Source organism: Electrophorus electricus, chromosome 10 (genome assembly GCF_041902795.1).
Source record: "Electrophorus electricus isolate QZ-2024a chromosome 10, ASM4190279v1, whole genome shotgun sequence".
Classification (NCBI taxonomy): domain Eukaryota; kingdom Metazoa; phylum Chordata; class Actinopteri; order Gymnotiformes; family Gymnotidae; genus Electrophorus; species Electrophorus electricus.
Genome location: NC_137506.1, coordinates 21686033 through 21707898, shown reverse-complemented (window position 1 = coordinate 21707898; position 21866 = coordinate 21686033). Strand labels below are relative to the sequence as shown.

General features: G+C 37.8%; 1 protein-coding gene across 3 annotated transcripts in view; it reads right to left on the bottom strand.

Annotated features, from left to right (window-relative positions):
* The window catches only part of LOC113572676 (kelch-like protein 29), a 65470-nt gene that overhangs the window by 43277 nt on the left and 327 nt on the right, over nucleotides 1–21866 (bottom strand). The window contains exons 1-3 of one of the 3 annotated variants that reach the window (XM_035532992.2): nucleotides 19354–19411; nucleotides 7702–7762; nucleotides 2988–3321 (exon numbers count right to left, since the gene is read on the bottom strand). In XM_035532992.2, the coding sequence (XP_035388885.1) occupies nucleotides 2988–3321; nucleotides 7702–7733 (366 nt within the window). In that variant the 5' untranslated portion in view covers nucleotides 7734–7762; nucleotides 19354–19411. Of the gene's footprint in view, nucleotides 1–2987; nucleotides 3322–7701; nucleotides 7763–13620; nucleotides 13737–19353; nucleotides 19421–21866 lie in introns of those variants that run through there. The other 2 variants (XM_027002441.3, XM_081721118.1) reach the window with 2 other exon arrangements.

Sequence of the window (21866 nt, the reverse complement as noted above, 5' to 3'; positions counted from 1 at the left end):
TTTTCCACCAACACAACATGCATATGCCACTGCTTGAACAGTATGTAAACAATCACAGCTTGCATTTCTTTGCATCTCCGCTCTGGTTGTGTACTGAGTCCCTCCCTCCTCCAGTTAAATAAGATGTCTCCATCTGAGGACATGGCTTGGCTCCACCCTCATAATCTGCCCAGCACTGGCCAGGCCCATCTGCCTCTCAGAAAGCCACGCTGTCATGCTTTTATTTGCTAGTCTCATCTCCACACTACCATAATGGAAATCACCCCCTTAGCCCCAACCCGGGCCACAGGGCCTTCAAGCAAACACAGATCCATCCTTTTGTCATGGCGAGGCCCATTTGAAGTGGGCTCCTGCAGCCAGAAGGGCTGGCTGGGCTGGGGAACCCCCTCCCTCCCCCTGGCTTAGTGGGGGTGTTTGGCCATTCAGTCCTCCGGTTCTCTGCTTCCTCTGCTGGCAGGTGGTCACTGTAAAAATGCACCTGATGCAGTGGCATTGTTCTTGGAAGAATTTCAGATTCATGCCATATTAAATTAATCTGTTTCTATTTTACACATATCTGGCACATGGCTTTTAGGGGTAAGAGCTCTGCAGAGATGTGAGAGACTCATGATGATTCATTGGTTACTGACAGAGTAACAGACAGATAGGTCCTCATTGGACTTTGTGTCAGTTGCTATTATCTCTCTTTAACCAAGTTTTAGCTGCTGCAGTAAATGTTCTCATTTTAGAAATTGCTGTTATTGCAATAACTCTTCTGAACTATTATGAGACAAAAATGGGATTATAAGCAATTTTAGTTACTTGCAAGATGATGTGAAAAGATTTTCTCACCAGTCTCTTGATTCTCCTCTCCATATTGCAAATCATTACCAAGTTCAAGACTGCTCATTTTGCATAATGCAATTTTACTGAAAGAGGAGAGCACTTTTATGACAAAATGAAACACTTTGCAGAGCTCAACAGCTGGAAGCCGGCAACCTGTAGATAAAGGCTAAAATACTTGATAAACTCTCCGGCATCTTGAGACTGGGTTAAAAATAAAAAAAGACAGCAATGATTAAGTGAAAAAATCAAATTGTAGCTCCATCTCTCACTCACTCTCTCTCTCTCACTCTCTCTCTCTCTCTCTCTCTCTCTCTCTCTCTCTCTCTCTCTCTCTCTCTCTCTCTCTCTCTCTCTCTCTCTCTCTCTCTCTCTCTCTCTCTCTCTCTCTTATAGAGCAGGAATGATAATGCTCTTGCAGCATTTCTAAATCTAAATCTTGCAGCATTTCTAAATCTTTCCTAAATCAGTTGTGAATGGAAAAGTACTAGAGATGATTTAAAGAGTCTGTACACAAGAGTTGGAGTGAGGCAGAGATATTGATTGCCAACAGAGCCCATGTCAAAGAACTGGTTTCCACATTAGCATAAATAATAATGAGGGGCACATGTTTGAGCTTTGATTATGCTAATTAATGTGTCTGAATAGCCTATCCTGCATAAAAGCCATTACTGTAAAAGAAACAGTCAATTATATAATTAAAGAGGATAGTCAATTATTTAAAAAATAGCAAAAGTGAGCTACACTGAGTATAGTCATGGACTGAAATGGTTGCACATTGTGGTGGCATTTTTTGGGATCTTTTTTGCCACAAGAAAAGTAAAGATTTTATTTTCCAAGATGTTTAGTGTGCTTTATTTTTTTCTGGGGTGTGAGTATCTGGTTAATTTGTTAACTCTGAAAAATTACCAACTGACCTATGAGTGAATTTCTGCCAAATGAACTGTAGCATTTTAACCTCAATCTTAACAGTGCTAACAGTGCTAACAAAACATCATAGCACTAAAAAGCATCAATTTCATTTATCGTTGGAAGGTATAATCTTTCACAGTAATATTATGAGTACATATATCTCCTACCAACTAAAAATATTATTATGTCTTTTTGCTTTGAGGTCAGCTGTCACAATGAAATACAGTTTTAGAACCTGAGAGATAACTGAACAATATCTGTGCATTTGAGAATCAAATCAGACTCTCAAATGCACAGATTAGAATGGAGAAACAAGTAGACAAATACAGAAATAGAGTTGTTTAGAAAATCAACACTGATCATTTAACAACTGAAAATACATGCACTACAGTTCAACCTGCATTACCTGCATAAAACTCAAAATTAATGTAGTGAAAGATTCCAACAGATTAATAATCTCAAAACCAGAGATAGCATTTCTCACAAAGTCATTCATAGTGAATCCCACAAGCATATGGTCACCAAAACAGTCAACATCTCATACTTTGGATCAAATGTGCAAAAAATATGCTAAAGCTCTGCTGCAAGGAAATCCATACTATGCATAATGGAAGAGAATATATTGCATTAGAGCCCACAGCCTCCTACATCCAGAGGGCTGAAATCTGTGTGCCCACCCCTTTGCTATTTGAAACGACATGGAGATGTTTCTTCTTCACACTGATCAATAATCACAACTGCCATCTGTTATCAGGGATTGCTTGTGGAGATATGTGGAGGAAAATATAGTTGTATATGTTAGGGAAAGGTGATAGCTCCAGGCCTTCCATAATGAATAACAGAGAAATTGACCCCAATATCTGCTGCAACCTAATTTTTGCCCCTCTGTCTTGCAAGTACAGACAACAAACAAACACATGGGTATATTCCTCAACATTAGTATCACTTTTACAGGAGATATAGGGACGATAAAGACAAAATACACTAAACAGAGAAATGACTTAATTGAGACTTTGAGTGGCTCTTGTGTGAGTACCAAAACTTTAAATGTAATGCTTCCTACAACATGCATTAACATACATCTTTTTTTAGAACTGATGAAAACACCTCAGATACTGGATGGCCCCAGGCAGCACTAACACCCTGCACTTCTCATTTCGTAGCCTGAAGCTTTGCAGCACATCTCTGCTGGGTGCCCGACACGAGGCCAGGCAAACCCCAGGACTGCAGTGTGTGGGTGGAATCAGTCCTACCTTAGTGCTGGCAGTGGTGCAGGTGGGGGCTAAGCGCTTGCAGACCATCTCTGTACTGCAGGCGGTGGTCGCCCCGGTGACGGGGATGGGCAGGAGTGAAGGGATGATGGGCAGCGGCAGGAGGCCGGGACGATTGTTACTGCTGCTGCCAAGGCCCGAGGGGGCAGAGACAGTGGGGGTGGAGACAGAGCCACAGCCGTTGGACATGCCACAGCGTTCACGCCGCTCCCACGCAGGGCGGAAGTCACGTTCAAAGCGGTGGCCGTGCCTTGACATCTCCCGCCCCAAAGGCAACAACAGCAGCCTCTTCTGCTCAGGGGCAGCTGGGCAAGACCTGGCAAAACAACAACAAGCACCACTCAGGAACTGAGGCACAGGATGCTATATCAGAGCATATCTGACCAGTGGCATGGCTACCGACAGAATGAGAAATAAATGCATTTTTCTGGATACACAAAGCTTGAATAGTATAAAATAGTATAAATCAAAAGAACCTCCAGCTGTTATGTTCAAAGATTTAAAATAACAACACACACACACACACACACACACACACACACTGTTACGATATACACTGGTATCTCTTGGACTTAATAGAACCTGGAATACATAGAAAAATAAAAAATGCAACATTTGCTTTGCAGTTATGAGTGAATGATTTAGTGCATATGCCAAGTGACTGACAAATAAAGATATGATAAATGCATTTAATGTTAATAATTTTTGGCTTTGTAAAAGTGTCAGGCAGCAAGCAGTAACGCATTTGTACATTTTTTGCAGTGGAAATAAACAATTCAGATTGTAAATATTGCTCTTGCAAATATTACTCTGTGATTGTACACAAAAACAGTAATTTTACTGAATTACTGGCAGTTACTGTTTCTCTCCAGGATATCTCAGAAAAACATTCAGGCATAATTTCATTTTTAGTTCTGTTGAACTATGCATCCATGTGGGGAACAAAAATGATAATGTGTAACATATAGTATTACATTAATGCATTTGGATTGAAATGTATACTTCTGTGCAGAGCATTCATTTGTTATTATGATATTTAAAAAATAAATAAAAATATGTGATTGCCTAGATCTGACTGATTTGACGCAAGTGGCATGAAATTATATACGCTAACTCTAGATTAACCCCGTATGAATAAATGAAAACATGTTTAGCACATGATATCTTTACCTGTGAGTGACACTTAACCTATGGCTGCTAAGGGGAAAAAATCCAGTTTATCCCCAACCAGCTGAGCCGTTTTTGTTGTTTTTTTCCCCCTCCCTCCATCAGGACCTATAGTACGATGACTGAGTGGAGCTGAGATGATGGACAATCAGTTGTAACAGTAGCAGCTCCAGCAGCAGTGTAGTGCAATCAACAGCACTCAGATAACAAGCCTGTCCTCCCTGCAGGAGCACCATGGACCAGGCCTAATTGCCCAAGACCTCTGCAATCCTGCCAAGGGCATGTCAGATACATTGCTTCTTTTTAGGTGAAAAGAGAAAAAAAAAAGGAACATCACAAAAACACTTTGCTTTTAAGCATTTAATACAGGTGATCATCAACAAAAGATAAAAATAAATGTCTGAAATGAGCATTGCTACAATATTATTGGTATGCTCAGAATACATTCTTACCATAACTAGAATGCTGTCAGTACTGATGTTCACCACTCCTTTTAGAAATATAATTATCTCTGTTTTCAGACCTATGGGTACTAATTTAATCAATTATCCTGTCTGAAAGCACATAAATGAATACAGAGTATGTTCATATCTAGATATTTACCAGGCATTTCTCATAAAATATATAAATCTTAATGAGATATGATTTGTGCAGAAAACAGATATTTCTAAAGTGAAAATATCTAGATAAACTTGCATAGTTGAATAGTATGTCATTTAGTTACTTATTTTCCATCTCTCACTTTCTCCTCACACAATCACACCCTCACACTCACACTCTCACACAGACACACAGTTGTACACAGGCACACACGCAAGCACACACACACACACACACACACACACACACACACACACACACACACACACACACACACACACACACACTTCAAGAAGCAGTAAGAATGGGAATGGGACTTTTTTATTTTTAGATCCACTTCATAGTCAAGTATAATTCATGAATTAATGCATCACAAAATGCTCAACAGGTTCCTATACAGCTCAGTTTTTCAAAGTAAAGCTGTGACAACATCTGATAGCCACATTAGCCTCAGATTAGTTTCAATATAAAAGGATATATTCAAATAAAAGGATAGAAATCAAAGTGCATTGTCTGCACATCTCTCAGAAAGCTCTAAATGTTAAAAGAATCATTTAAAAGACAAAACTAATATTCGAGTCAGACTGGATTACAGAGTAGTTCACTGATCCCTGTCAAAGCAGCACCTAAGGATGTGCCTAAGGATGTCGGTGGACACTATAAATCCTACAAGTACACAAAGATGCGAGTCACAGATGAGAGATTAATAAAACTTGAAAGTAACTTCTCTACACCACACAAAATGTGCAACACATTGTTTAATTCCTATTCATAAAGTCACAATGGAGATAATTAGTGCACCAATGTCAACTTACTGCTGCAGTAAACTCAACTTTGCCCAAGGTGAAAGCTAATCAAAACATGTTGAACAATTAGCCATAACATTAAAACCACCTGTCTAATACTGTATAGGTTCCCCTTGCAGATCCAGCTTGAAGGACAGCATTGCGACATGGCCTAAGGTTAGAGAAGTGGGCTTGTGACTGCAAGTTTTCTGGTTTGATCCCATAGACTTGCAGGAAAATTGGGGGTGAACTATGAGGGAATAGTGCTTTCTCCTCCCACAATATTCATGGTTGAAGTGCCCTCATGCAGGCAACCTAACCCCTAACTGCTTCCTAGGTGCTGTGGCTGGTGGGATCCCATTGCTTCAGGTAGGTAGGTAGGTAGGGGTGGGTGTGGGTGTGGGTGTGGGTGTGTGTGTGTGTGTGTGTGTGTGTGTGTGTGTTCACTGCCATGGATGGGTAAAATGTAGAGACTCAATTTCCCCATGGGAATTAATAAAGTACCTCTTCTTCTTCTTGTGCTGCCAAAACAGCTCTGACCCACTGAGGCCTAGACTCAGACCTCTGAAGGTGGTATTTGGCAGCACAATGTTAGCAGCATATCCTTCTTTAAGTCCGGTATGTTGCAAGGTGGTGCTTCGATGGATCAGATTTTTTATGATATGTAGCAGTATTATGCTTCCTGACAAACTGACAAATTAAAAGTCAGTTACAATTAATGGGGCACCACCCTGATTAAGGGAAAACTGAGTAGATTTTAATGCAGTCTCAATTAAAAGCTTCAAGCTGCAAATCATTGATCTACCAAAAATTAGAAATACCACCCATGAATCACAAACGTTACATGGAATTTTAATGAAATGTGTATTGACTAATCAACAATAACAGTAAATTGTGCATTAAATTATAGGAACAGGACCATATATATCAAATTCTCAAAACTACCAGAGAGAAAAAAAAAGAAAATATTTATGGTCATCTCCTGAGATGGGCTATAAGGAAACAAAACAAAATTTTAAAGAGTATCATAAAGCAGTGTATGATAAACAAACAAACCATTTTTAAAAAACAATCTATAGGAACAAGAATAGCGAATGAATGGGAACCAATTACTCAGGCAGATTGCAAGGGAATTAGGTAATCAACGGCATCAACTTTGCATATGGAGTTATTATGCCTTTTTTTGATCGTTGAGTCCTCAAATTTGAATTTGTTGTCCATGTTTAGACTGGGCCAAAGCTGGATTGCACTTGCTGGCTATGCCCAAGGTTTAGTGTGGAGGCTCGGAATTACACCGCAAAGACCCGGCTCTTGGTGGATCTTCTAGGAGAGTAGAGATCTTCCTGCCTGCTCCAAAGCTGGTGCCTTTTGGGACTGCTGTGACTGCATCAATTTCATAGTGAAACTCCTGAGATGAGGTATGTTCGAAGTCAGAAACCAGAACATTTCTATAATTCTCAAACTACCTATATTCTAACCCAGTAATCTGGCCCTTGTCAAACTCTTTCAGATCTTTACTCTTGCCCATTTTTCCTGCTTCCAAGAACTTGCTGCCTAACATATCCCAGCCCTTGACAGGTGCCACTGTAACGAGATAATCAATGTTATTCACTTTGCTTGTCAGTGATTTTAATGTTATGGTTGATCGGTGTAAATTAGGCTATATATATTAAAGACCCAAACCAAGTGACAGATGACTGACTAACACCAGTTGTGAGACCAGCTGAAAACTGCCAGCTGCATTGTAAGGTAACAAATATGTAGCCTAACTCTCACCAAAATTGGAAATGCATGCTTGCATTGAGATGATGACTTCATGGCAGAGCAGGTTCTCTCCTTAGTCTATATCTGTTTATAATTTCTTCCTCTGTAAAGTTGCATTTCTTATGGCAAACATTTGTGACATTCTGAGATCCTTCTCAAGCAAGTCACCTTCCACTTTGTGCAGGCTACTCCTACTACTGCAGTTTCAAAGTTTGCTATCGTGTACACTCCAAACATACCAAAATGTGCCTTTTAAATTAATTTGTCAATTATCTAAATGGGTACATGTGCAGAACTTTGTTAGTGACTTGCATGTGTGACCGAGCATTGTTACAGAAAAGATCATCCAGTCCACATCGATTTCTTAACAAGAAAATTACCATCGGACAGGTTGAAGTGGTATTTTGCACATAGCTGTGTTCCATTATGAATCATTAACATCTGCAAACGAGAACAAAAAGCAGATAGCAGTATATATCACTCAAACAGTAAAATATACCAATAATCCACATTTATGAATGAGGAAATGTTACTGTGGCACTATTTGTTGTTAACACAAAGTTAAATGTGGTGATATATTTTATGAATTTGTGAGTAGTAGGTAAATGCTGTAAGCTGTATGATGGTACATGGATTGTCCAGAAAATAATAACATGACACACAAAGATAAAACCTAGATGTAAAAATTAATGGCAGAAGCTGTTGGTGACACAAACCACCCCTCCACCTCCACCCCTGGGATTCCTTACTGCGGTCTCCATGGAGTTTTTCCTTTCAGCAATGGCAGTTGGGTTCCTCCTTACTATGGTGTTTATGGGGCACATCCTTACTGCAGCGTCCATGAGATTTTTCCTTACCATAGTGTTTATGGGGTTCTTCCTTCCCATGGTGTCTATGGGGTTCTTCCTTACTGCAGTGTCCATGGGGTTTTTCTACTAGTTTTACCTTTAAGTGATGCTGTGCAGGATTTATCTGACATGGACTGATCCTGCAGCACAGATTGATCCTGCCACATGGCAAACAGCAGCAGAGAGAAATGGTGAAGAGGAGGGGGCATTCCTTTCTAATAAGGCAAGTCCCTAATAAGGCAAGACAAGTAAATGAAGAAGGAGAAAAGGTCTTGCAAATGACTATAATTACATGATCTCCTGTTTCCACACCAAATAGTCTGCTGGTTATTGATTCCTTCACCTGCAGTTGGACTGATTATATTTACCTAGGCCAAGTGAATACTAGCCTCTGGTAGGCCACAGGAAGCACACTACCCACAAGAGCTGCTGATAACTTGAGCTCATTGACTACTATACATACAACTAAATATCCAGTCTGTTATTGTCTGAAGATTTGTGACCAAAAAAAAAAAAAAAAAAAAAGAAAGTCAAGTGTCAGTATGTAATGTTTTTGCATGAGTGCACAAACATTGGTGCATGTCATCTGCACATTATCACAGTTCTTCAATAAATTTTTATTTCTGGTATTGTTTATTTTCCATTCTGAATTGAAATTAAGGATGGCCCAATGTAAAAAGGTGTTATAGGACACAAAATTACTATTCTTAGTTGGTAAAGACATTTTTCTTAAAAACGGCATATGTGTGGATAGCACATTATATTCATATATAAGCTAAAGGCTCCTATACTACTTTGAAGATTATGTTGTACTTTCTGTTTTTTATGACCCGAGATACCAAAACCTCCTTTCTTCAGGTGTCCTGGCACAGAGAAATCTATGAGCCAACAATAGCAGTGTGCTGCCAACTGCAAAGGAGCAGCTATAGTACTGTATGGCATACACAGACTCAGAAGGATACAAGGATATAGGCCCAGCTCTCTATCAGCCACACTAAGTTTATAGATGCTAGGCTCATAGCTAAAACAGGCAGCACACCACATGAAATTTGTCTATTATACTTTGATCTTTGTGCCAAAAAGGTGGAAAAAACATAGCAAGTAATCCCAGAGGCTACTTTTAGCTTCCTCTCCAAGAGGAGGTGATAATGGCTTATTGTCTGCACCAGCAAACAAAGCACACTCTGCCAAACATTCACTTTATTACCAAGATTTTATGTGCCTCCAGTGCTCCTCATGGGCCAATTAATTTATTCAAACACTCAGGACAAGATCCAACTGTAGGTGATTGATAGCACATCACTTGGGCATGCATTCACACCCTCCCCCTTCCCAAAAAATGAATAAAGAAGAAAAAGGCTATTAGTTTTATATGCTCCATAATAACCTGACCCATAACTGACCCCAGAATTCATTAAAATTAAAAGGAAATTGATGCAGAATTAAAATCCAGTTGTCAGAAATGAAACACTTGGACATGCTCAAACATCTCACACAAATTCTGAAGAACAGGGCATCTGTTCAAACATCTCATTACAATTAAGGAGACTGCATGCAATATCCACCAAGTGAGCTGCAGGAATTACCCATTTTATTTTTGCTTATCTGATGCCATAGGCCATCTCCAAACAAACTACCCGCACCTCACTTTTGTTGGCCCGTCCTCAAGCAATCTCACCAAGCAAAAACTGTTTCCACTCATTTGAAGTGTATTGAGAGAGTTATGTTCACTGCAGTCGGTCTCTAGAGCTAGGTCCACTCTAAACGGCCAGGAAACAGAAATGCAAAGGAAAGCTCTTTGGAGTGAGCCAGCAGCAGTGTTTCGGCAAGCAGAAGGGGGGAAAAAAGTAATCATCAAAGAAGGCAGTTTTGTCTGTCAGTATGCAGGATATAAAAAGATAAAACAAAAAGAATCTGCATGAGCAGAAATCAAACAGATCATGCGGTTGGAAGTTTGAACTCCTGGTGGAAATGATGTTCAAAATGAGTGAGCATTTTTGACTCCAGAAGAAGGAAAACAAACCGAAAATATAGTCGTCAGTGGTAAGAGCCTTTCCTGGACTCCATGTCTTGCTTCTTAGTTCAGTATAAAGCAGCTCACCAGACTGAGTTTGAATGGTAGCCCCACTGCATAACACTATTCTGCTTAAGCAACACACTCAACTTTATCAATACTGTACTTCTTTCTATCTTTTGCTATGCTCCACTAGTAATGCACAATGCCACAAAGCTGAAAGCATCAGCATGCTCCCTGAAGACCCAAGAAACATGCCTGCTGCACTTACTAACCGTAGCTTTCACAGGCTGCAGAGCAGGCCTTCTGAGCTTTATGGGTTTTTTCCATTTCACATTACATGGTGGAATCCAAAAACTTACATTTGAGCCAGATCAGAGCATCCAGTGCAAAGCTCAGGGACCTCCAGCCAGTCTACTTTATTCTAACTACCAACACGCCTGAGCTGGGTAATAAGCACTCTCTTGCACTCAGATACCTGGCTAAAATATCTCAGTCACAACATCTGAGGAAACTTTGGATCCTTGGAAACCTTGACCAGAAAATTTCACCTCTTGCTCTGGCTCTTCATCACAACATACAGAAAACATACAGCTTTCTTATCTATTTTTAGAGATGACTAAGTTGGGGTCATGACTGCCAAGCTTATACACCATACCTAAACACATTATAAGGATGAAAGTTTTCTGTCTTTTTTTTTTTTGCACCTGAAAATTAAACCTCAAATTCTATTACAAAAAATAAACATTTGACTAATATGAGGTAAGACTTGTCAGAACATATTTTATTCTTTCAACCACCTCTGCTCCACCTGAGGAGATGCCACACAGAGACAGGCCAATGATTTCAAACCCAGACACATACACACACATAGATAGTTCAATGATGTTTCAAATGCATATAACAAATCTTTGTAGTACTTGAAAACCTTGGGTGCTGGTGTGAAAACCTGACTTGACTTAAATGAATGTACACTACTAAATATTTCAGAGGAAAGTTTTCATTGGAATCTGTGAAGAATGCTCAGAGTATAAGTGTGCAAAAAATTAAATATGCACTTGCACAGAAGGTTTCATTATAATCATCATTTAAATTCTGCTTGACAAAATGTGGAATCTACCAAATGACAATGAACATATATAATAGTTAATTTTAGTGGCAAACTGAATGTAAAGCGTCTCTTTCCAATTCTCACAAAATCAAACATGAATGAAAAAAATATACTGGGACACAATGACAAAGGATTTTACAGACTGAGGGAGAAATCCAAGAGGCTTCTCTTTTTAAAGCTATTTTAAGCACATTACATCACAGTGAAAATTCAGTGGCTGCTTGCTTCATGCAAACTGTAGTGCAGAACAGGCTTGTGAGTCTCTTAATTCTCTAAACTGGCAAAACCTCATGCCCCAGAGGAACACTCATTAAGCAAGTTAAGGCTCTACATTTGACAAAAAATTCATAATTCACATGTTAGCACCAGAACAAAGATTAAAAAACAAACACAATAATTTCCAATATCTACATATTAAAGCAATGGCCAATTTAGAATGCAAAATTGAAAATGATGAAATACAAACATTAATTTGAAATGTTCAACAATATATTAAAAAAATGTTAAATTCTCCCTTAGCTTTTTATTTCATCATATATTAATCATGGGGGTTGGAAATGTTCATATACTCAACTCTTCAACCCCAATAAGTCATCAGACAGATACCCAACAGTAGACCTCTGGTAAATGTACAATTCCATGAGAAATAACTCATTTGTTACAAAACTAGAAAGCAAATACAGAAAAAGTCAGGGGGTGGGGCTGTTGGGGGCGTAGAGGGGGTGGAGAGGGGAAAATAAAAGCAAACTTGGCTCCCCAGCAGACAGCAGCTATAGAGTCAGCAACACCTGTCTAGCTGGGTGCCCAGTAAAGCCTTATTATCACAGTGTCAGCTTTAATCAACATCCTACTCAGCACAGAGATTCTGCTGCGAGGCTGCAGCAATGAGAGCCTACATGCAGGAATGTAGTGCACTCATCGGGCTTATGGCCACCTACTAGAGCAGCAGCAGAATGAACTTAAAAAAACTAACATAACAATGAATTCCAATGTTCTTTAAACATCAAGATGAAATGTGAATGTTGTAAATGTTCAGTTCAAAGATATAGAATCACTAAGATGATCATTCACATCGTGCAATGCGTCATTTTTTTTAAAGAACTTACAGCATTTAACAGATATGCTCTTATCCAGAAAGACATACAAAGTGCTTTAGGTGTCTTAGCTATCCTTAGCTAGCACAAATTAAGAGTCCAAAAATACACTTAACTGGTAGAATGTTGGTAGTAGGTCTTATGCATTGACTGCTGAAGAATCAATCACTGTCAGTGATTGGAGTTGCCAGTAGATCATGCAAGTGTAATAAATCCTTGGCCAGGGTCACTGCTGATGATTTACATGGGATGCATGCTGATGAATGCAAACTGATCAGCGAGCTCATAAAACCATGAGCTCCAATCTGATTGTGGGTACAGGAATACAAAGGCACATCTCTGCTGGCCACTGTTGCACCTGAGTATTGCCTGGGAGGCTTACAGTGCCTAGGTACTGCCTGAGAGGTTTACAATGCCTGGGCACTGCCTGGGAGGCTCACATTGCCTGGGCACTGGCTGTGTCCCAGAAACAAATAAAAACTAAACTCTGTAGATAAATTTCAAGTTTGGCAACATAAATCAATCATTGTTGATTTATTGGTTGGCCTCTAACTCTCCGCCCCCCCCCTCGCCCCGGCCAGGGCAGGTACAATGACCGTGGTCACAGGTACCAAACCATGGTCACAGGAAATGCTATTTTAAACCATTTATTCACGGTGCAGGGTTTTTTATTTCCAGTTCTACTTGAACCCTGAAGCGAGAAGATGAGATTATAGGCATAAGATAAAGCATAGCTGCTGGGATTTACACAAACAGCCTAAACGCTGAATGACACCAAGTGATGAACCTTCTAATACTGAAAACTAATACCTGTAGGCAAAAGGTATTTCCAGAATTATGCCATGTTCAAACACCTCCACTGTCTGAGGGCTTTGTATGTGACTATGTATATCTAACCAGTGACCTTATACTTAGTAAGCCCAATCATTGTGAAACTTCTGAACCAGAGTCAATCCACCAGCTCCCCTGCCACAGACACTTAAACACACAGCTAGTCATCATGGGAAATGAGGCAGCAGACCCAGATCTGTAGCGCTGCCAACCTGCTTGCAACAATGTTAACTTCAATCACTTTCATTTGCATTTCTTGTTTTTGATTGTTATCTCATGAATAAGCAGGTTTACTAATTCTGTTTTACTAATTGTTTTATTAGTAATTATATTAAATCATAAATCATTATTACATCAACTTAGCGTGCACAGCTGATGAAGGACTTCTGTCTGAAACTTACCATTTCTCTAGAAAACTTGGATACTCCACTGCAATTCTGACTCCCTCTCTCTGTCTCTCTCTCTCACACACACACACACACACACACACACACACACACACACACACACACACACACACACACACACATATATATATATATATATATATATATATATATATATATATATATATATAATACCCAAATAAAACAAATATGGGTATAGAATATATAGAATAGAGGTTTAAAATTCAGTGGCATCAAAATGAAAAGAAAAAACCTCAAAGCACTTAAATCCCAAGCCATCTTAAATATTTCATTCATGTTACTTCATGCATGGATAGTGGCCTTGACTCATAGTGGGGTGAGACAGAGGGCAGGCAATGGGGAGGTTACTAGGCCAGTTCACAGTCAGGGCACTTCTCTCTCACACATTTAACCTATTTCAGTAGCTATAAAAGGCTCAGTGAAGGGACTGGGCTAGGAAACTTACTTGCCTGTGTGCTACTGCAATGAAATAGTGCTTACTGGACCTAACAGTTAGATTTGAACCTTCACAATGCATAAAACCTTTGAGAAATACAATACCAGTCAAAACCTTGGACACACCTGACTGAATGTATGTTTTTATAGTCTTAAACGCATACTAACCTAATGGTGCATGCTTAAATTTGTTTCTCACACAAATACAAACAGTGAATATAAACAGCCTATATAGGAACTGATTTCCGAAAAATATAAAAATATTATCGGGATATTGTTTTGTTTCAGAACTTTAGTTCCTTACCATACATGTGCTCAGCATATGTGAGAATTTCTCTCATGAAGATGGTTAAGAGAACACCAAGAGCTTTGAAGCTGTGATCAAAGTAAAGGGTGACTACTTTGAAGAATTTAAAATCTATACTGTCACTATTTGCTTAACATAGCATAATCACATAAATCAAAACAGTGACATAACACTGTTTTGATACACTCATACATTCACTGTTTTTCTAAAATGTATAAAATATTAAACATAAATAGAGCACGTGTCTAAACTTTTGACTGGTACTGTACATAACCAGAATTTTTCTCTCCACAAACAGGGCTATGCCTGATGACATTAAAATGTCAAACATACATATGTATGACTAGAATAGTAAAGTTTGACTTCAGGAAGCAGTGGTCCGGATGGCCGAGCTGAACCACTCCAAACACAAGATGTGACTGGAGCATGGATATGCCTTAGCACATTTGAAAATGTAAGGTGCTGAGTTATCATTTTTCAGATCCAGCAATGGATGGCTTCTTGGGCAAAATGGTCAACACAATTCAAGTCTGGGATGAGATGTAGAATGAATTCTGAAACTTGACAGGTGGTTCAAATATCCATAAAAGCTGAATATAAAATTGGAGGAAAAAAGATTAATCTGACATGCAGATCCACTGTGTTTTAAACGGTGGGTCTAAGAAGAATTCCCTATAGGAGACTAGCCAAGCACATCTCTAATGGGTCATATAATAGACACAATCTCAGTAATATTGTTGCATATACGTTGTGATATAGTTTAACTTGTTGCCTTTAGATTATATTTTATTTAAAGGCTTCAGTGGAAGAATGAAGTCTTGGCTGCATTTTCTGCTCAGAGAAGGCCTACATAGTAAACCTCATGCATAGTGTCAATGTGTTACATTTCACTGTTGAATAATGGCAACAGATCAAAGCACTTGCATGTTTACATTAGCTAATATTATACAGTCCATGGTAAGGCAGCAGCACTTTATTTCTAGAGACATTTTAGAGAATTAAGGCTAATGAAAATGGGAGGAAAATGGTTCGATTTTAGAGAGATCTACAGTGTAATCCCACCCATAGATAGATAGATAGATAGATAGATAGATAGATAGATAGATAGATAGATAGATAGATAGATAGATAGATAGATAGATAGATAGATAGATAGATAGATAGATAGATAGATAGATAGATAGATAGAAGCTCCAGTTTAGATTTAAAAAATATATTTATTAGGAGCCACTGGTACAATGTGTAACACACCTGACCAAATTTCAACTTTCAATTAAATCATTACTATTTCCCAACGGACTACTGTGTTTTTATTATCATACAGCATCTACCAAACTGGGAGGGTCTGGGCTAATATGTGCTTAGTTTGAGACACATGAAGCCGCTGCCTCTTTCAAGCTTCTACTCACGTAGTGTCATAGGCCACAAAAGCATGCTTGGAAGAGAGCGCTACCTACTTGGGTCTGTACACATGAGCTAACAGGACCCTGTGATTGGCCAGCATCACTCTTATTGATGGGAATACAGGAACTAGGCCATCTTTCCCATCCAGAGAGCACAGCTAGTTACCTTCCCATCCACACAGCATGACCATGCTTTCTCAGGAATCCTAGCCATGGATGGCAATGTTAGCATTAGCATTTGGCCAATTTAATTTAACACTTCAGCCAAACACATAATATTCATACCATTAATTCTATGAATCTGAATATCAGGAGAGCCCATGAAATATTATATAGTTAGGGTGTGTGTGTGTGTGTGTGTGTGTGTGTAGTATAACAATAACCTTACTGATAATAAAAAATAAGAATAAAAATAAGCCAAAATAAGCCAAAAAATAAGCCACCCATTAGTGAACACTGAGATGGACACTAACAGCATGCAAAGCAAACAGCATGACCTGCATATCTGTCAAAAAAAAAAGGAAAAAAAAAAGATCAGATTAAAATATGTGCATTATTGAATTTGCATTATATTTGTATATTTTATTCTGCAAATCAGCATCTGATATTGTCTTAGCAGAGGGAAGCTTTAGATTATATAAATCTCATCACCCTGACAATACATATTAGCCTGGGTTGAAAATTGGCTCACTTTGACCATAGTCTATACCTTTTGTGTCACAGTATGGCCCCTGCCCCCGAACGTCTCCTCGTGTGTGTGTGTGTGTGTGTGTGCATGCGTACATGTGTGTTCATCAATGTGGTCATGCCCTCCCTGTGTCTCACACCTGCTCCTCATTGTGTCGTTATCATATATGATACATGCGTCGTTTACGCATTTGTGTTGTCGGTGTTTGATCCAAGTAGTCTGTGTGTTTACATGTGAATGTTATATGTAAAATAAATGCATGTTGATGTTTGACGTGACTTGTCCCTGCATCCTGCTTAAACCGCCAAAACCTTTCATATTCATATGGATAAATAAGTTTGATATGGATAAATCCAACTGCGGCAGAACGTCAGGTTATTGTCCAGTTCATTATCTTATCAGGAACAGACAGAAAACCCATCTCAAATTCTATTATGATGAGGAAAAAAAATCTATATGCTAGTAAGAACTGCGAATCCAGACCCCTTTTATATTTCTTGCCACCAACAGTTATTTGGCTAAAGTATTATTCTTGATCACCAATATAGTATAATAGTATAATAGTATAATTAATGTTTAATTAATCTGTAACATGACTGCAAAGTGATGGAATATTAAGTTACACCTACACATTTCACAAACATGCCATTTTAAAGAAAAATATTAAACTGTGCACATATTAACACATACTAATTATATAAACAGATATACATGTTTATATTGTAGCCAACCTGAACTATTGTAGTCAACCTGAAAACAGACAGTAATTCAGCAATGGCTTTCTAAGGAGGTAATGTGAATTAATGTAATGAACTAAAGGCAAAGTAGCACATCAATCTCATCATGAATTGCATGTAGAAGGTGCTTCCCCCACAAAGGCCACCTTCTCTGGCTGTGCACGTGACCCACTTTTACATGGGTCTCAACAACATTAGCAAAAGCAATTAACCTTTAGCCAGCAGCATTACAATAGGCGAGGCACACAAAAAAAATCACTATTCATATTGATCTACACTTTACTATGGAAGCAACCAACCAAAGAGAGCCAACTAACCCAGAACATGTAAGGTCAGCCTTGCACAAAAGTCTCTGATTAAATGCATATTGTCATTACCAATTTGTTTTTTTTCCATAAATATATTTAAAATGTTTTTTTTATAAAGAATTACTCATGGAGGATTCTCATTGCCATTCAAATGATTTATATATTAAACAACTGTATTTTACTAATTGTTTCATACATAGCCAACCATTGACACTTAAAACAGACAGACCAACAGATAGACAAGTAGACAGATAAATATAAGCATAATTTTTATAGCTAAATACAGGAATAGCACAAAGCCTATATATAGCCTATATATAATAAATATTGCCTATCACAGCAATTGCACAAGGTTGTAGGAGGTTATTCAGGAAATTTACTTTGTAATTTGCTAGGCTTCAGTCAACTGGCAAGTTCACTTTCAGAACTGAACCAACATGAAATGACTTATGAATACTGATGAAGACATTACAGCTTATGTTGGTCATATCCCTATACAATCACACCCAATTTGGGGTCGTGAGACTTTGGAAGTAAAACTGTTAGTGTTGGCAAGGTTACAGAAAGTATACCTTTCATGATTTTCATAATATATCCTAACCACAAAGGAAAAATATTGTGGGAGTGCATATATTTTGAGATTTTTGAGGTGAGTCCTATTCACCATCTTTCAGTGAGCAGTCATAAATTTAAAATTGCTGGAATCATGAATGAAACTAAATTATCTACTAATGAAACAGCAACCTCCATAGGGCAATTATTAGACTGTTTAACTAATGAAGACTATTATGCATGCTTAATTCATATTTTAAAATGCATATTACATCTTGTAATATGCCAATAGATGATAAAATGACTGAAATGTTAGTTGCATAGAAAAATAAGATCCAATTTAGTTTTAAGATCCAGTGTGTCAAAGGAACCAGGTATTTACTGAACATCCTGTATTGTAATGTCTAATCTCACAAGGTCATCAGGATTTTGGAACAACAAAGCTGTGATACTGTCGATACATTTGCTATTAGGATCAGCTGGATGGTTAATCCTTCCATGTTCCTAGACATAATTCTAGGATCAATAGTTATTAATATAATGAAAAATATTCTGAGACTCTGTTCACTTTGTTTGCACTTGTACATGTTTTTTGTAAAAACCAAAATAAAGGACACTGATAAATTGTATTAAGTCAGGGTAAGACAGCTACTCTAAGATATTAAAAAGGAACTGGTGACCAGAATAAGTGCAAGCATAACAAAGTTGGTGTAAACAAAATGGCTTTAATATGTACTAATACCATCGCATGCTATGTAGAGTAGATGCTGTGTATTCCATTTTGCACAAAACAGATATTTATTGCAACATACTTCTCCCTTGACTTGAATTTCCCCTATAATCTGTGCCCATACATCTTGACACATGGCAATTAAGCTGTCTGAAGCTAAGAGGCAAAGGAGCAGAAACCCCCCTCGGAGAGAGCAGCACAGCAGGGCTCCCAGCATGATATCTCACCGTTGCTACTCAGCAACAGTGCTGTAAAACAACAGAGCTCACAGCAGCCTGGCCGGCACCAGTGTCCAGCCATCTCACTGTACAATCTGGCCTGTGTTCCTGCCTTACAAAGGCTTACTAGCAGTGTGAAAAGACTCAAATGTAAGTGGAATCAAAAGAATGTATTTTAGTAGGATATGAGCTTTATGAAGGTTATTTTTCCCTAAAACAGCATTTATCAAAAAATGATTTACCAAACAGAACCCGAAACAATTTGGTTGAGGAAAAAGAAACATTTCTCATCAATAATAAACTACAAACACAACTGAAAATTACTCACCACACTGCGTCTTTGATGGAAGCACATCACAGTAAAATAATGTATTCTTCACTGCAGCAAAGCGATCCTGTTAAAAATGAGTATGATCAGAAAAAAAAAATGTTATTTTAGAAGATATTTGTATGACTCTTCAGATGAACAGTATATGAAGTGTGCTGGAGAAAAGAAGACCACCCCCAGAGAGTTGAAAACTATAATAAAGTGTAAAGAGAAGAACTCAGAAACTTAAAATGAGCAAACTGAGCTTCCAGTGCAGGTCCACTGAATAGTTCATAAAACATTTCACCTAAAAATAAACCAAATTAAATAATGAAATCCCAAGAGTCAATCAGTTAAAGACATTAAACATGTACATAAACATCTGAATCAGACCATTAGAAATAGCAACAAAATGATTAACCAAACTTGGTGATAGTTGCAGCTGGAACATTGAATTTATCTTTGTTTAAGATAGACCTTATGTATTCTGTACTTCTAGGTGTCAGCATTCATCCTTGTATTCTACAGTATTCTAGTTCATTGGTATGCCTGATTCTAACCTACTGTACTGTACTAGGATATATTCTATTAGTAAATGACAACGCACTTTTGTAAATCGCTCTGGATTTACAAAAATGACTGAGCTCATAGGACTTTTACAACCATGTCAGCATAGGCATTGGCCAGTCCTCTACAACTTTCAGCAAGCATTTAATCATTTCCTTCTCTCCTGTAAGATCACCATGGAACTGATGGAAGATTTGAACAATTTAACCCCTGGCATTCATTCACCAAATGGAAGACACGGCTCATAAGAAAGTGTTGCTTTTGAATTCAGACTGAAAAAAAATAATGACTCATCTACATCTAAACGTAGAATTTTATTGGACATCTCAGATAGAGCTTTATCATCAGTCTAATGGAAAAGCAGCTCCTTTTAAAATTAGCCTATCGTTCTGTCCAAAACACAGGACCCAAACCGAAATCAGTCAAATATGGTATAAATCTTTCCTTGCTGTTCTCTCTGATGGTGTAAAAAAATCCCTGTTAAACTAGGACTAGAAGTGAATACTCTGTAAAAGCCTTTGCTAAAAGACTGTCTTACATGGTTATCAGCAAAACTAAGTGGTAATATAAACAAATGGATATTTATTAATTATTATTTACAATATAACAAAACAAGTAAAACCATGTTCACAAGTAAAAAATGTACATTTTTGGAATAAAATTAAAAGCAGAACCCTTTCTCAACCTGAATAAAGTTATGAAGACCTAATACACCACTACCACTTTATATCTTAACATAACAAAATAATAATAATAATACAATCAAAGCAAAAATGCATTGAATTGGAATGAAACAGATAATGGACCACTGTGTAAGCAGAACCAGCAGCTCATCTCACAAAAACAAAATTAGAAAGTAATGACTTTACTATTCTGACACATCACTATGTCTTGAACTGTAATAACAAAGTAATAGGCTCTGTGTTTCTACAGTGTGCAGTGATATCATCTAGACTTTTCACATAAATAATAACTAACTGTAAATAACTGGTGGTAATTCAGTTTTAAAAAACAATATTAAATCAGATGGGCTTGTTTTGTTTGTTTGTTTTTTTTTTAATTATCATCATTAGGACTTTGCACTTAAAGTTAACAAATTATTTGTTATGGTAGGCTATTTAAACAATTTATAAAACCTATAAAATGTCAAAAATACAGTACTAATACAGCAGTTGGCTAAACTTTCCACTACTGAGAAAGTATTTCACAAAATTTCAGCTGTGAGGCAAGTGTGAAGCCAATGCTGAAACCTTTTACTATTTAGCTGAATATGGTCCTGCATTATTCTACAATTCCAAATGAGGCATCTATATCGTTGCTGATATACCAGTGCATGTTAACGTCAGTGTAGTCTATAATGAAATGAAAACTGACATGTTAATTTCTCTCAGCTACTCTAAAAGGTTCCATACCAGCACTTTAAACAGCATTTTCCTACAAGATAAATTAAAAGGAAACAAAAAGCCCTATATAATATTAAACCCTCTAAGGGCTGTGCTTCTTCATGTCAGAGCTAACTGCACTAAACTCCTACGTAAACCTGTTATCAACCATTAATCACCAAGTTGCAAGCACATTCATTAAAGTAAAGTAAAATTACATCACAAAAAAAAAAATCTATTTATCGCATGATCAGTCAGATACTACATAAAAATAATAGCTGGCTTTTTCACTACAAAACAGATTGCCGTTTGAAGTCAAATTCACTGAAAAATTTACAAAAATTCCCAATCTTGTTTCGTGCTAGAAAATGTTTCAACTGGGCCAATAAATTAAGAAAACAGGAAGCAAAAGGTTACCACGTGCAAGTGCAATGACAGCACGATATTTTAACCGAATCTGTAACCACAAATGCTGGTGTCATTTTTAAGTGTGAAAGTATAGAAGAACGTATAATTCACTTTTTGGCTGCTGCGGGCAAAAGTATGTGCAAAGTTTTTTTGTTTGTTTGTTTGTTGGGGTTTTTT